General features: G+C 38.5%; 1 protein-coding gene across 1 annotated transcript in view; it reads left to right on the top strand.

Annotated features, from left to right (window-relative positions):
- Nucleotides 1–14,968, top strand: part of PCMT1 (protein-L-isoaspartate (D-aspartate) O-methyltransferase) — a 36,010-nt gene extending 21,042 nt beyond the window's left edge. Inside the window, 3 exon segments of the mRNA XM_052784746.1 lie at nt 3,048–3,133; nt 4,679–4,848; nt 12,712–14,968. Coding sequence (XP_052640706.1) covers nt 3,048–3,133; nt 4,679–4,848; nt 12,712–12,724 — 269 coding nt within the window. The 3' untranslated portion in view covers nt 12,725–14,968.
- The last annotated feature ends 2,513 nt before the right edge of the window (nt 14,969–17,481 follow it).

Here is a 17,481-nt window from a genome sequence, read left to right as displayed (position 1 = left end):
CCACACTGACTCACATGAGAGTACCCCTGGAGAGCACAAACTTTGATTCCTTTTGGATGAAACTAGACTGGATTATGAGAAGCAACCAAATATGTTTGATATGTTAATGGCTATTAAGCCAGTAAGACTAGAGCTAGACCAGAGTGATCATTTTGAAATGCATATGTTGCATGGACATCAGGTTCTCAGCAAAAACTCTTTTGCTGTACAGATCTGCTTCTATTGTACTGCACTATTTGCTGATGCAGGCATAGCCAGAGGGGATAAGGGTATTCTAACCACAGTGAAGTAGTTTTTTTCTGTTTCTGTGCTCATACTACAACTCTGCGTGAAACAGATCTGCATAGAGACACTGAAGGCTTGAGTACCATGATCAGTAGATCAGGTCTAGGTTCAAAAACAAGCTACAAAACCCTTTTACGTCAGAAAGTTCTGACACTGCTTCCCCCCTCATCACCACCCGCCACCACGATTACTTCATTAACAGGCTGCATGTAACTGGAGATCTTAGTAGGATAGGTGATGTTACTCAGGATGTAAGCACAAGCTCAAAATTTGGGCTGCTGTTTCCACTTGGACGTTGGATAATAATTTGTATCACATTGAATATATGAATGACAGCTTAACTTTTTTTTTTTAATCTTCTGGATATCTAAAAGTGTGTTCCCATTGTGGGTGGATATATACCTGGCTGCTGTAGCCAGAATTTTTTGTGGTTGTTAAAAGGGAAGAGCCATGCCATGCTTGATGCATATAAAGGAGCGTGATTTTTATTTTTTTTTTTTTTTTTTGTGGGTGTGTGCTGATTCTGAAGATGGTAGCTTTGGTTTGGACTACTGATTCTAAGAGCAAAGGGTTTAGATGTTTTGGGTCCTTTTTACCACTGCCAGTGAAGTAATAAGATGTGCCGAAGTCCCATTCAGAGTTCTCTGGACAGCGCACAAGGTGCATTTAAGTCCCAGAATACCTGTGGTGTTCTTCAGAAGACAACTTAGCAGTTTCTTTCACAGCTGTTTCTTCAACTTAGCAATCTCTTCTTTTGCCAGCAGTACTGGAGATCACTGCTTCTAATGCCTACTGCTGCATCTTAAGGAATGAGGGTCTGTCTCCCTGTGTAATTAACAGCATTCAAAGCAGTATCTCTGAGCTAAAGAAGTGTTTCTCCATTGCCTTCTCTGATGGAACAGCAGCTTGATACAGTAACACATCACTGCTTCCTTTTTAGAGGAGGTGTGCAGTCCTGCTAAGATATAAGCAAATGTAAATGATATACTTGATTGCCTTGAAGTGGTTATTCTGGGAGGACCCACTTTGGCAGAGTCAGAGAGATTAAGCCCTGGAAATACTGGAACTTTCATTGCTGGCAACAGTAATGGAAGCCGACTTAGTGGAATTGGTGATCAATAGGCATGAGTTCTCTTGAAGCATTGGTAGTTCTTGGCAGCTTCTGCCTATGGCCCTTGGTTGGAGCTTGTGCTGGTCAGAATTGATGATAGGAGGAAATAAGTCACTGAGCTTTAAGGGGGTTCTCAGCTACTGAGAAAAAGTGCTCTCTTATAGTCTTTAAGCTTTGGGTGTAGAAGGTTTTTGTAGGGTCTTGTTCCAGGACCTAATATGAAAGCTGACAAACTCCCCAATTTTAATTGTTTCAAGAAGCTGTCCAGATCTTCCTGTACACTCTTGGATACTTAAGGGTGGTGTTACTGTCCAGGTGGCCCTCACTGTCACTGAGAACAAAATGAAACCTGCTATGGCCACCATGTATTTTTCCTGCCTTGTGAGTTGCTGCAAGGCAAAAAGTTGACAAACTTTCAGCCTCTGGTGGGGGTTTAGAACTTTTGATTCATTCAGCCTTTTAATTAACCTGTGATAATAGTGATTGCACAGAGGTTGAAGCTCAGTCTGAAGACAGGGAAACCCCAAACAACTACTTGTGCTGAGCAGAGGACTATGTTCATTAGCCTCCTTGCTTTTTCTTCTTGACTGGTTACTGGGACTTACTGAGTATGAATTTATGGATGGTTTAGCTTCATTTGCTTCTTTTGTTCCTAAATAACTCCAGAGAGAGCTTGCTTAACATGCTCTGAATTTCCCATTGGTTTCCTGTAAATACTGTGGATGCCACATTCACATCATCTTCTTTCAAAACTTAACTCAAAGTCTAGTTTAGTTTGCTACATTTCAGTGGCTTAAAAAAATCCAATCTGTTCCCCTTTCATCCTGCATAACTGGGATGGTATGAGACATCTGTGATAGGGTGCTTCTCCATGAGTTTTCCACCAAAGCTGAAGCTGCATCCGTAGTCCTCTGAATGACTTAATTACTCCTAACATCTTCCAAGCAACCACCTGGAGCCTTAGCCACAGGTCTGACCTGCCTATCCGTGTTAATCCAGCAAATTGTCTGCAGGAAGGATAGTGAGACCCATCTGCTGGCAAAGGGGGATGTGTGTGGGGATTAGTGGCATACTGCATTAATGTATAAATGTAGGTGTGGACTTTCATTCCAACCAGTAGTGCAGTTATAGGTGTATAGTCCATGTGAATACTTGCTTTGTCTTTTCCTCACCTTTGGAGTCTTCTGATACGTGCTTCTGAGATTTAATGTTTTAGACTTATGATTTGCATTATGTTTAGGAGCAGTGTGTGTGAAGGCAAGGCAAAGCAAAGCTTATGTTTTGAGAGGGTAAATGAGGGGAAAAGTCACCTGCATTGGAATGGTAGGGCACATAAATACTTAAGTATCTTTTCTGGGTGGATCATGTGTCTCCCAAGAACTTTCATTATAAATCCATGCTTTCTGATTTCAGGTGCTTCAGTAGTATTTTGTATCTTTTGTAAGTGTGTGTATGTAAGTATGAGGGTGTTTTGTTGCATCTATTTTACAATTGTGTTAATATTTTTAAACTGACTTCATCATGTTATTACTGCTCAGCAGAATTTTAGTTGAAATCTGAGCATAGCTGTTTATCTACCTATAGATATGGCAGATCAGCTGTTTTCTCCACTCTGTTTGAAAATGTTAAAAAAAAAAGTGTTTTCTTGCAGTGGGAGATGGAAGAATGGGATATGCAGAAGAAGCTCCCTATGATGCGATTCATGTAGGAGCTGCAGCACCAGTTGTGCCCCAAGCAGTAAGCCTCTCTGTTTTATGTGTGTGATTTGGTAATCTCTTAGCTGTAAAGAACATTTTACATACGTATGTATGTAAAATACTTGATAGACTTGCACTGCTGGGAGTATCAGTGGGCCGTGTGGTATTACTGTATGGTGTGGGGGTTTTGTTTCTGTTATAATTGCGCTTCCTGTTGGTTTGCAAAAGGTGTATGTTCTAATAACTCTCCTCTAAATATATTTTAAAAAGACTTGTGCACAACCCTCTATTACAACAATGAACTGGAGCATTTTATTTAATAAATTAATTTGGTTTTATCAAACACTGAATTACAGAACTTAAGTATTTGTTTCCCAGGTTCCAAGGCATTAAGCCTGTTGGAAAAGTAACATGCTCAGCTGGAAATAAAGACAATGCCATGTGTTTGTAGCTTTCAGAGTGGATACAGGGCAGTTCTTACTAGAGAAGCTGAAGAGTAACTAGGGAGTTTAGAGTGTGCATACATGAAGTCCATTCTTGCAGATCAGATTTTTTTTTAATCTTCCTTTCATCAGGTAAATGGGAATATATAGCATGATTTTGATATACTCAATACCAGTTAAGTTTTTTTTAAATCTGAATTTTAATGAGGGATAGTGAAGGACTGGAGGTTTGAGGTGCTGTAGACAGACATTGGCTGGTTTTTTTGTTTGTTTGTTTTTTATTTTGGGGTGGGTGCTGGGGGTGTGTGTTCTCAGCAGAGTGTTGACAGATGACAATTTAAAAGGTAATTTAAAGCTTATTAGTGAATGGAATAGTTCTTAATTATAACTTTTGTTAGTAACAGGGATTAAGATTTTTTTTTTTTTTCACGGCATCTGGGAAGTACTGAATTTTCCTTGAGAATACTGTGATTAGCCTCCTTCTTGAACTATGAAAGGAAAAAAAAAATCCAAGTATTTATCTCGCATACTCTGTTACTTGTTGCTTGTCTTACTCATATTCGTATATTTTAGACTAGTTTCATAAAATGCTGTTCCATTCACAGAATGAAGGAGGATCTGTTGGGTAACGAGTGTATTGTAGACAACTTAAAATTTTTCCAGGAAGATAAATAAAAAAAAGTTACAAATCTTATTCTGGGGGCTTAAGAGGGGGTCAGTTACCCCAGAAATGTTAGACAATGGGCCTGCACTGATGCACAATAAATATCAAACAGTTAAAACTGGCAGTTTAAAAAGATTGAATCTACTGTAAAAATAATTCATGATTCACATATTTTTTTTTCCCCTCTTATGTAGAAAATAAAACTGCAACCAACCCAGTTAATCCAATTACTATTTTACCTTCTTTTGGAATTACATGAAGTTACTGTGAAATGTTTTTGTAATACCAGTTGTTGTACCATGTTGTTATGATACTCTCATTTTCAGTGCATTTTTTATTTTTCCTAATTGAAGTAGTTATCTACTGCATAACAGTAGATAGATAAATTGTGGCAAAGCTATTAATCTAATGTAACAAACTTTGGATCCAGCTTCTCTGAAGTGGCTGGTTACATTCTAATTTCTATGTTGTGTTCTAGCTTATAGATCAGTTAAAACCTGGCGGAAGATTGATATTACCAGTTGGTCCTGCAGGGGGAAACCAGATGCTCGAACAGTATGACAAACTAGAAGATGGCAGTGTCAAAATGAAGCCTCTGATGGGAGTGATATATGTGCCTTTAACAGATAAAGAGAAGCAGTGGTCCAGGTGGAAGTGATTTTCTGTTCCACTTACTTCTTCCACTCACATGCAAGGTGAAAGGGTGTGAATTTTAAGCAGATAGACTGCAAGGCCTGCCTTTGCTGCTGTCATTGCTTTCTGCTCCTCCATACCATGAAAAGTGACTCAGTCTGCATTACTACATCACCAAAAGGAGGTTATGCTAAGTTTGAGTTAATTTAAAAGCAGAAGAAATATATTGCATGGGTTGCACTTTGTCTCTTTTGGACATGTTTTCTTTAGTCTTTGGTGTGTTGAAGTTTCTTGTTTGTTGTTTTGAACACATTATTTTCTAAATTTAAACTTCCCTTCTAATGAACTTTTTATAAGTAACTTGCCCAGTAATTAGGGTAAAGTGTAAAATACTACTTAAGAATAAATGTTGTTTTGTCCTGTGAGTTAGTGGTAATTGGGTGTTCATTTTTTATTTTTCTGAAATGTCACAAATGAAGAAAAATCTTTGTAAAATCCTTTGTGGGAAATATAGATAATCTTGTGAGCACTTCTTCCTCAGCCCCCAAGTAGCAGAAAGTGGAGAAGGTAATCCCTTCTTCCCTGAAGTATAAATGTAGTTGAGTAGTGTTCAGAAAATTTTCTCAGACATGTTATTAAAAGTCTGTCATCTGTCTCTGTTGGGGATATATTTGTGTTTGCCAACACAGCAAACTCTAAAGGCCTTTCTAGAGGTAGTAAACCTTCCAATTTGCTGAATCGAATGGGCAGTAACATAGACATAACACAGCTGTCAGCTTAAATGGTGCTAGGCATTAGTATGTGACTGAACAAAGCAGCAGTCCTGTTTTGCTTCCTGGCAGAAAACGCTTGTGAATGTATTATCTGTGTATCTGCGTTAATGAAGTGCATAGATCTGCATTGGGTTCTGAAAACAACTTTTGAGCTTCATAACTCCTAAGTGTAGATTTTTGGGTGTTTTCCCTTGATATTCTGGAGTATAGCTTGTCATTTGGATACATGAATACTTCGAGTTTAAGCTATTAAAATGTCCATAAAAAGCACAAATAAAGCAGTTTACATTACTGCTGCTTACCGAAACCTCATTCCAGTGTTTCATGGTTTACTGTATAGCCACCATGTACAAATTACTCCTAGAACAACTTTGATGAGTTACTGCTTAGTTCAAAGCTTGTGAAGTATGCTCGCTATTCAGATGTTTTGTATTTGTTATGCAAATTAATACTTTGTCGTCAAATATTGCCAATACTCCCTCAGTGTGGTACTCGGGGCAGGGGGGTTCCTGCGTCTTGTAAGGCTTTGGAAGTCTTGCTTTGTGGTCGGTTTCTTCCTCTGGCAAATGTGGTGGACTTCATTCAAGTTTGGAATCCATGCTCTGCCTACTCTAGAAAGAAAAGTATTCTTCTTAAGCCTTCCTTTTTCCAGAGAGGTTTTATAGATTTCTCTGCATTTCCACCTGATCTGATTATAGTAGCAATTGTTTTTTTTCATAGCAGCAATGTGCGTTCAATAAACGCTATTTATAGGGAGGGGTTCTGGAATGACAGTGGTTATCCTTTGCTGCCAGTGAAGGTGGTGTAGTGTATTAAAGGACTAGAATTCTAAGGTCTTTGCATCTCTTCTGTGCAGTTCTGTAGTCCATTTTCTCTGCTGTCTCAGGAAGAAGTAATAGATTGTCTTTGGGACTTCTTGGTCATGAGTCTTGTGGAGTTCTTTTCCCCAGATTTTCTTAGCAGTTTCTGTTCTTTTCTGAAATATTTCTTTATTTTATTTATTTTTAATTTGAGTGTTAAGAATATACATTGGTGTTATCAGAAAAGGTAAGTGCTTAGCCTGAAGGGTTACCTTGATCACTACAGTGGCATAGAGGCTGTTTCTTGCTACACTCATTTAAATTTGGTTCAGACTTGGAAATCTCTGTTAAAGGAAATCTCAGAAGTCCACTTCTTGTAATGTTTGTTTTTAATTTAATTGCCCATTTTGTGATCTGAAGAAAATTCCCATTACCTTCTCAAGGATAACTGCCAGTGCACTGCTGACCTTACAGGAGGTCACATCCGTCTTTTTTTTTTGTTGTTTTTTCCTTATTGATGAGTTTGAAGTGTATGGTCAGCCAGCTGCTGCTAAGGAAACTCCTAATTATAAATAGGCATTTGTTATCTATGCTAGCAGCAAAGATGAAAGAGGTATTTTTTTCTGCACGTCCTAGATTTCAGTTTAACTTTCCTAAATTGTTGAAGACCTGTGAGCAGAGATGAATTAGAGACTCCTCTGAAAGAGCGTCTTTCAGTCTTTCTGTAATAAAGAGCTGTAGTGTATGAGAGACTTTAGTTGTTGTCAATCTAAAATTCATTGAACAATTGTCTTTTTTTAGAGTAGCTCAAGAATCCTGTGTGTTTAGCTTGTCATTCTCTTAGTTTACATTGTTATGCAATTTCATTCCTAATTGCAGGTAACTGTTACATCAAATTAAGAATTGGTGTCCCTTCACAAAATACAATTGATACGCCAGCAGTATTTTCATAGGCTAGCAGACCTTCCAGTTGGCAAGAAAGTATCCACTTGAATTTTTGCTTAGCCATTCACATGCTGGAGAAGTTACTACAGTTCCTTACTAGGGCTGCGAGGTGCTCTTTACAAAGCAGCACAACAGTGACTTGATCTTTAAGTGGTGTTTGAGGTCAAACCTACCTTCAGGTGTTTTGCATTGTTTTTCACTATGTAAAACTGGAACTTCTAGCAAAAGAAAATCTGGACTAGCTGGAAGGAAAAGACTCCTTGGATTTTGATAAACTGATGATGTAGTGCTAAATCAAGATTCTTATTTTATGAATATTATTGGATTTCTTTAAATTTAGTCTGTAATTTTCTAGTTTGGGTTCAGCTGCAGTAGTATTTTTGAGATCCAAATATTAGTGGGAATCTTCCCAAATGTGACTCCATGGGACATTTGGAAGCAGAATATACACAGGAACCCTCTCTCTGGTACAGAATGAAATGCATTAGTGTACCAGAGATGCAACAGTAGGTGCCCACTTATGTGATTATGCTGGTAAGGATGTTTATCCTTTCACATAAAACTTCCCAATTATTAACTGATTTTTTTTTTCCTTACTGATAAGTAGGGAGGAGAGAAGACCTCTTGTGCTGCACAGTTGAGAACACAGCTTATTGGCTACCTTGTTGGCAGTTCTTGTGTAAGTTAGGATCTCTCTGGTTTTACTGCTCTGTGAGAGTGCACTTACTACTGATATGGAGAGACAATCTAAAGAATCATAGAATCATTTAGGTTGGAAAAGACCTTTAAGATCATTGAGTCCAACCGTTAACCTCACGCTGCCAAGTCCACCACTAAACCATGTCCCTAAGCATCACATCAACACATCTTTTAAATACCTCCAGGGATGGTGACTCAACCACTTCCATGGGCAGCCTGTTCCAGTGCTTGAGAACCCTTTCCATGAAGAAATTTTTCCTAATATCCAATCTAAACCTCCCCTGCTGCAACTGGAGGCCATTTCCTCTCGTCCTATCTCCAGCCACCTGACAGAAGAGACCAGCACCCACCTCACTATAACCTCTTTTCAGGTGGTTGTAGAGAGCGATAAGGTCTCCCCTCAGCCTCCTCTTCTCCAGGCTAAACAACCCCAGTTCCCTCAGCTGCTCCTCACAAGACTTGTGCTCCAGGCCCCTCACCAACTTGGTTGCCCTTCTCTGGACACGCTCCAGCACCTCAATGTCTTTCTTGTGGTGAGGGGCCCAAAACTGAACACAGTACTCGAGGTGCGGCCTCACCAGTGTTGAGTACAGGGGGATGATCACTTCCCTGCTCCTGCTGGCCACACTATTTCTGATACAAAGAGAAATAAGAGAATAACAATGTAAGGAATGCTTAGCAATGAGTCTGTTGCAATATTGGATTTTATTTCCAAACAGGCAGCTGTTTTAAAAAGTTAACAACTTTTTAACTTAAAATATTGCATTAGTAGAAATTATTTATAAATGTCATGCTAAATTCACATTTGCTGATAAAATACAAAATTATAATGACAGTGTAACCTTTCTGAGCAAAAACTGCAGTGACTAGACTGGGGCTGTTACTGTATCCCACTTATCTGTACATACAACATGATTAAGCAGCCTTTTGGAAAACGTGTTTATTAGAAAATATGAAAATATGTTTCTGCTTAGAAACTCTTATTCAGGGTTTCAAATGCCCCTGATGAGCTAGTTGTCTAATTTCAACTGAAATTAGCAGGAATTTTTTGCCCAGAATTCCTTAGGCTATGCAGAGTAATGATAAAGTTTTTATTTTACTTTGGCAAAAAGAATCTCTGCACAAAATATTTTAGATTAAATTTAAAATTTATGTATTATGCAAAAATGCATGTTATGTAACTGATAGGTTGCAGAGAAAATTCCTTTTCTTTGTTATTTCAACATACTGTCAATTTGATGATTCATCATAGCAAATAATAAATACTTTATGACAGCACCTTTCCAGATTAAAATGCTACAAGTCCAAATATTGTGTCTAAACCTTTAAAATTACCAAGGGAGAAATAAATGGCTGCTGAAACACTGAGTAGATACTGAAATTCAGAGTGTAGCCTAATATGAATTAGAAATACAATATCAGTAATGACAGCATATTTTTTGTAGATGAATGATGTATCAAAAAGGAAAAGTCAAATGCTGCCTAATGACAAGAAAATTGAAGTGGATCAAAAAGTGAGTTACAGATTTCAGATAAATTTATAAATGCTCAACCAAATATTTAATTAGAATGCCTTCCACCAAAGAGGTAGAGACAGATCACAAAACTTCCTGACTTAACCTGTATCCCAAACTTGTTGATAAGATTTGTGATTTTTTTTTTCTTTTCATAATGAACTGACATTTACCTGAAATGCAACCTGTTAGTTTTTTCTAAGATTGTTTCTTAGTTTGTTGTTGGATACTCCCAATGGGAAGTGTGGAATATTCCTCTATATGTTTTCCCTACTAGTAAGCCAAATTTTTTTCAAACTTTCTTAAATTTATTTTTAGAATAGTAATTTTGAGCTAATGACTTCTGAAATTTGCTTTAACTTGAGCTTATAAAGTTGCTTTGATGCCTCAACTGACAATATTAGATGAGTGATTCTCTTGCTAGAATTCCAAGGGCCTGAGAAGGACTATTGCGATGACTTAAAACCTAAATATATGTATTGCTTACTAAGCAGGAGCTAGTAAGCAGATTGGAAGGAGCGCATATATGAAGGTGGAGGGAAATTAGGTGGGTTGTGTAAGAATCACAGTGAATAGTCGTGGCCAGAAAAAGGGAGAAAAATAGAAATTAGTTAGTAGATCTTTCTAATGGCTTAGAGGACAACAGGATATTTTTAACAAGGAAATAGCAGTCGTCTTCTGAGTTTGCTTTTAAGCTTTGTAGGAGGATAAATCTTTTACTGCTGGGAGGATAGGCAAGTATCCTGGTTTTTACCAGTAGTTGAAACCTGGTACGTTTCATAGCTTGGCAGCTTCTGATCCATACAACTGAAGTTCAGATCAACTGATGCTGTTTTGCAGTGGGTATTTAAGTCTGCAAGCTATTCACATTAGGTGGAAAGCTGAGAAGTGTTACCTACCTAATGATCTGAGACTTTTCTGTAACTTTCTAATATATATAATCCAATAGTACACATATAAGCTCAGCTTCTTATAACAGTAGAAAATAAATGCTGCATAATTTTAACACATACATCATGGATTGTTTTGGGCTGGCATGCTGCTGTTAGATTAACGACTAGTGAAGAGCAAGTGAAAAATCTCAAGGGAAGCTGATCCCCTTAATAGAGTAAATGTTCTAATAAACAGAATATGAAAATCTTTATTTTCAAAGTGACATCTAGGATATACTTAACTTACAGGAACATTATTATGTGGTCATGAATAGCTTAAAGCAATGCAAAATACCAACAATTAAAACATTGGCATGTTAGTATCACTTACTTGAATTCTAAGTACAAATGCCATTTTGTAAAACGCGTTAGCAACATTATGCAAAGACCTTGCCAACATCTGTGGCTGGGTAAAATTATCATGTTTAATAGTTTCAGAGTAAATACGGAATTTTTCTTAGGCTTACAATTTCTTGAGGATCTAGCTTGGGTTTAGAGGATTAAGAATTATTTTTCACAGTAAAAGGCCAGGCTTTTACAAAGCTATGAGAGTATATGGCAGGAATCAGGATGAAAATCACATTGGCAATTAGGCATATGAGACTAAACCAGCAACAGCAGTAGTCAATACTTACACACGCTTTTTGAAGTTGTAAATAATAACTGATGATGCAGCTCCTGGAAGCATTAAGGATGAATGAAGTACTTGTCCTAAATTCACCAGCACTGCATTTTAAACTGAGTATCAGATGTTCATTCTTTTAATCTGTTTAAGTAAGCAAATGCCCATTCTGTGAAATAGGCAAATATGGAGAACTTCCAAACCTTTGGCTATAAATAGATTTTTCTTTATCCCTGCCAAGATGTGTTCTTTCCCTTTTTGCCTTTTTCTGCTTTTTGTAATTACTGCAACACTCTGAAGCTGTATGATTAGTACCTCACTGTTAGAAGGCAGCACAAAGTGCAAAGAATGCAAATATTTATCACTAACAAAGCACAAGGTTTGCATCCCAGCTGCATTAGATAGAAAACTAGTCATTTAACCACTAGTTGCAACAGCCTTTTCAGTTGCTTTTAAAATGTTTTGCTTGCTGTCATTCCACGCTATGTGATTCCTGAAGGATAATGCCTTTGTAACTTTAAAGCTTTTGCTTGTGCGCATGTAGCACTGTATTTTTGTGGGTTAGTTTGCATGATAGCTGGAAATACTATTGTGTATTGAGCCAGCAATCACATTAGTGAAGTTTTTCTTAATTCAGACAGTGTTTGCTTTGGCTAATGAGGGTGATGCACCTACTAAAAGAAAAATTGCAGCAAATTCATTGTGAGTTTATAGATTGCTTGTGCCTTGAGGGGAAAAAAAAAAAAAGCAAACACTTCTGTTTGAATTTACCAACATTCATAACAGCACAGTGCACAGCTTTCAGATTTGATGGACATTTTGCATTAAAGTTAATGCTTTAGAAATATTTAAACAAATCACCAATATATGATAATTTCACTGTTGGAATATGGGTTCTATGGGTTTCCTGTTTCAATGTGTTTTAAGTGTTCTGCAGGAACAAAAGCCTGCATTTTCTAGATTCCTCGTAGTGATTTAGAGACTTGTTGATGCATCCTTTTTCCTACCTGAATGTCCTTTTAACATGCACACCCACCCTGCCCCCACCCTTTCCATAACCTAGTCCTGATTTAGCACAGTTCCTTCAGGACCTAATTGAGCTCCTCTGCAAAATAAATACAATAGGTGGTACAAACTGCATGACGTTGATGTGAGATTGTGTTCCTAGCTTTCTTGAGTGACTGCAGCTGAAGCTAAACTTGCCTTTTTGGCAGCTACAGAGAATGTTTTTTGCCAATACTCTGTCCAGTAAGTTGGCTTAGTTTCTTGCCAGCATGTAGCCAACAGAGTTTGGATGACAGGTAGCTGTGTAACTAGCTGTGTGGTGCAGGCAATGTTCATTAAAGCAAATGATCCATTAAATGTAAAATGGAGGGACCCATATTTCACGATACATCACATAACAGTATGAGATGAATGGGATTGCTGTTGCCTTTCCTTTGCTTTTATTTTAACCTTAAATGCTTGAAGAGATTCCTGAAGTTTTGCTGATGTGCATGAGCACTTAAATGTAATCTGATTCTATATCAAAACTTTTCAAATATGATTTCCAAGGGGAGGAGAAACATAACTGCATGTGTTTTCTTTCTACAGGGATGAATTGTAAAAGCTACATCATCTTGACCCAAACATAGTGTTACAGTGGACTGCTCATCTCCAGTTCTAAAAGCTTTTTGAAAACCAACAGCATTGCAGCTTGTTTTGGACTTCGTTATACTGTTGTTATCAGCATGGAAAAGCGTGGTGTTTGTTTTATTTTTTTAGATGCTCAAGGCAAATCTGATAAAGAAATGGTGGAAAGTTTTATGTGGGCACTGTTTTATTTAACATGCCTTTATTTTACTTTCATCTGTTCAAAGTGAATTTCTGCAAGACTGCAGATAAAGACCTATAGCTTGTGAACTCTAATTTTGATGGGGGTACTTGAACACTCACTTCTCTCGGCTCCTGTGTCCCTTGGTAAAACTGCTTCTGTGCACCTTATGACACTACATAGGTAATACCAGGTTTTCTGTGTTCCGATGTCTGCTAGATGCTACTAAAAGGAGATGAACTTCCTTTTAAGCTTTTGACATGGTGTCATAGACTAGCATGTAGTAGATACAATCAGCTGCTTTATTACCTTAAAACCAGGCATTTGTATATATTAAACTTCAAGACATCAGAGGTGGGTGGTCGCTCTTATCAATCATGGCTGTTCAAGTTGGACATAACAGACATGGTTTTCCCTTTCCTTGTAAAATTAATTAATGGAGCCTTGAAATTCTCTTTTGGTTTATAGCTCACTGCTGATGTGATACACATGGATTTAACTCCGTAAATATGATGTAAGCTGTCCCAATCACTGAACAGTTGATGCAATGCTGCTTTGCCAAATAAAGTTAAAAGCAAAAGGGGGCTTGTGTGCTTGTGTGGAAGGTTAGGATCAGTATGTAGTAGACTACTGAGACATGGATTGCTAGATTCTTTATTAAAAAAAAAAAAATCCAGTTTGATTCTAAAAGAAAGTTGCTTTTGGCAAAGCCATGTGCTGTATTAACATTCTCATTTTTCTAACTGTGGGCACCCAGGAAAAATTCTGGCTTTTTAGAAAGTGAATTCTTAATTGCTCTACAAGGTAAAAATGATACATGCAGAAAGAGTAATGAATCCTGGACTCCTAAGTACAGAGAGAGATGCAATTGTTCAGTTTTCATATAGAAGAGCAGTTGGGAGGCTGTAAACATTTTTTTTTTTTTCCTGTCCCAAGTTTTCTGGTTTGGTACTGTAAAATGTCAACAGCAAATTGCGAAGCAGTACAGTAAGGTGGGCTGCTTTGGGAAAGGGGGGAAGTGTGTCTTGAGTCATCTTGCTCAGATTGGAGCAACCAGGTATTAAAGTAAACAGCATGTTATCATTATTTTCTTTTTTTTTTATGGTAAAAAAGATTATAGAATAAAATAGCTTGCATAAAAACAACCCATAGTGATCACTGCAAAAATATATTTGACTTTTATGGTAGAACAGCAATAATTTTGTGATAGGATTAATCCCTGAAAGCAAAAACATTAAAATTCAAAGGCTTCTGAATATGGAAGGAGAACATTTTAAATAACCTGCCTTTTGAAGGTCAGCCCCATCCTATTCCTGTGTAAAAGATATGTATCACTTGATTTATTTAGATGTTAATGTACCACCTCCTGATCTGACTGCAGCCTGGGAGCACATACACAAGATTAATCTTATAAAGGAATTAATATAGCGTGTATTCTAGAAAATACAATTCAGAAAAACCCACTTGCGCCTGACAAATTTGTACTAACCCACAATCAACTGTGAATCTAGTTCTTGGTGTTGAAGTGAAATATCTTAAATGATGCATGCTAATGTTCAACCTTTTGGTCACTGTATCGTTCAATTTGAGTTCAGCTTTATTTACATCTTCTCACTAATTTAATTAGCTAAATGAAAGATAGGAGCTCAACTGTATCCAAATTCTTGTCTCTGGACACAGTGTAGTAAGCTAGCCTAACTTAGAAGAGGTGATAAAGCTGAGACTCAGTGACAACTTTTTTGGGAGAACCACTTCAGGAGGTGTAAGACTTCAGGGACCAAGGCTGTTGGGATTAGTGCACCCATTCCACTGAAGGGGTTGGTGATAGTCAAGGTACTCAGAAAGGAGTATCCCGGAGTAGCATTTAGGAATTGGAAGATGAAAACCCCTCCATGATGGAGCAATGGTTCTGAAGTAAAAACTTCTTGGAGATGAGGACAAGTTGAAATGCAGAAGATTTGAAGAGCTTCAATAAATGCTGTGTGAACTGTCTGAATTGCTACTTTGCCAAATAAAACAAATTGAGAGGAAGCTGTATCTAGGTGTCTGTCTGTTTTTGTGGGTGTTTCTTGATTTCGGGTTGGTTTTTTTTAACCTTCACAGGATTTCACATGTCCAAAAAGAAAGCAAGCATGTATAAAAATACTAGTTTACTAAATGACCAGAACTGTGTGTCTGTTTTCGGTTAATGTATTGCAGCATATTGCAGCAGTTACCAAGCCTGGTAGTACCATATGGAGTGTAAGTGGAGTTTTACTTGGCTGTTCGGAATTTCTTTTAGCTCACATCTATGTGTTTTGGGGAACAGTGTACGAATTCTGTCTGCCATCTGTGGTTGAATCCAGCTAGCTAGGAGTGTATGATCTGCCACTTGCAAGGATTAAAGCTTATCTTTTTCCTAAGAGGTGCAGTGATGTTTCCCTGGACTGTTACGATCACCTTTAAGCCAGAACAACTTGGGAGAACAGATTGGCTGAACCAGAGATAGTCACTTGTCCGGTTGTTTCCAGGGATCAGGCAGTAGAAGACCTCCAGCGTTTGAGCAGAGGAACCAAGAGCCCATACCTGTATCTTGAAAACCCACAGACAATTGTGAGTGCTCTGTAGAGAAGAGCAGTTTGGTGTGCTGTATGGATGCTTCCTGTTCATGTAGCAGGAATATTTTATTGTTGTTTTTAGAGAGAAACTAGCACACAGGGTGTACACCAGCACTGCTGATTGAGGCCACCTGGATGATTCCTGCAATGTTTTGTAGTCAGCGAGTTTGAAATGGGCAATAATGCCTGGAGCAGGGAGGCTCTACGTGGTAGGCTCTGGAGCATCCAGCTGGCAGCAGTTCTCTCTGCGTGTGCAGTGTTTTTGTGACAAGGTGACAAGCTCCAGGGTTTTCCAGTGTGGAGGGACTGTGGAATTAACTATCAGCACAAAGAGGTAAACTAAAATGCCCAGAGGCATTCCTGCCAGAAAGAATTACTACGTCTTTATTGCCTCTGTCTGGTCTTTACATCCATCAGGTCTCTCTGGATCTTTTCTAGCTTTTCCCTTTGCTTTTACCCTTCTAGCTTTTGCTATTAGAAACCGAAAAATCCCAATTCCTGATGCTCGTGAAAGCAGCAAGCGTAGACCTCAGTGATGCATGACTCTGAATTCTGCTGGGGCTTACTAGAAAGGCGCTCTCTTTGTTTTGGGGTGGCGTGTTTGTGTTGCTATTGGTTCGTGCCTCTGACTCGCTCTGTGGAGTTTGGGATTGAAACTCTTACGCTTTATCTAGGATTTAAAAAGCAAATGGAGCATCACACTGACCTATTTCAGCCTTTTTGTTTTGCAAATGTGCTTTTGGAACTGCCCCTGCTATAATCCTGCAGTGCTATGGAAAGACTACAGCGGGGATGTTTAGTCTAGGATCCCCTGCAAAAGTGTGCAGCGAGCAACCCATGTTACGGAAAAAAACTGACTTCTAATTATAGATAAAACTCAGGTAAGTATTGTCTGTTACTCTGAAATAATTTGTACCCTTAAGTGTACATAAGTTGGTCTGAAGGACAAAACAGTTGAAAATATAAGAAGCATTCTAACTAAAATACATATCTTGATCAACATTAAAATACACTGACAAAACAAATCATAATAATCTCTTCTAATACACAGATGAGCAATATGCACAGGTATATGCTATCAGAGCAATCAATATTCTCTGCTTATCTGTCTAAAGCATGCTGGTAGTAAAAAAAGGTGGACTGAGCATATTCCCAGATGTGTGGATGGACATATGTCGGTGTTTAGGACAGGAAACAGATCTGACAGACCTCAAATAGCAATGATTTTCATACAGAATACCTGACTTCTGCTGCAATATAAACACTGTATAAAACTCCCTAGGTCCTGCAGTTTGCATGACAAGCCATAAAAGCAGTTGGCAATGCGACTGTGAGGATGTGGTAGAAGCAGTGCCCACTCAGGGGGCTCCTTTGCGATTGCAGAGAGAGCCCCAACCTTGGGAGCGGCTGGGCAGGGGCTACAGAAGTGGTGTCAGCAGGAGGCAACGGCTGGGAGCAGCCTGGGGAGGAGGAGGCAGCATGCCCAGCACGCCGACAAGGGTGTCTTGCTGCAGCTTTTTCTGCTGGTGCTCAGTAGTTCAGGATCACTCATTTAAAGTCAAACAGCATGAAAGCTATTAAACGAAAACGCATGTTATCAAGACCAGTGTGTATTAATTGCAGGAGCTGCCAAGCCAATCTGTTATTTTGCTAACTTTGTCTTGCTCTTCATCTGGCTGACGTTTCTGGTAAGGCACAAACTTTTTTTTATTTCAGTCCAGCTGTAGAGTTTGCAATTACCCGAGAAGTAACAGGCCTCAGGCTGGTGGTCTGCACCACAACTGTCACCATTTCCCCTCCAAGAAAGAAGAGTCCCTGGGAAGACTGTGGCAGCTATAACATAGCGATAGCTAGACTCCTGTGCTGCGCTTGCTGTCTGCTGCTCTCACTCCAGCTCTGCTTGGAAGTGTTTATTCTTGGCTGTCATAACGTGAAATCCACGAAGTTTGATTC

This window comes from Harpia harpyja, chromosome 4 (assembly GCF_026419915.1).
Source record: "Harpia harpyja isolate bHarHar1 chromosome 4, bHarHar1 primary haplotype, whole genome shotgun sequence".
NCBI lineage: Eukaryota > Metazoa > Chordata > Aves > Accipitriformes > Accipitridae > Harpia > Harpia harpyja.
Note: the sequence above shows the minus strand (reverse complement) of the source record. Positions and strands in the feature narration are given on the sequence as shown.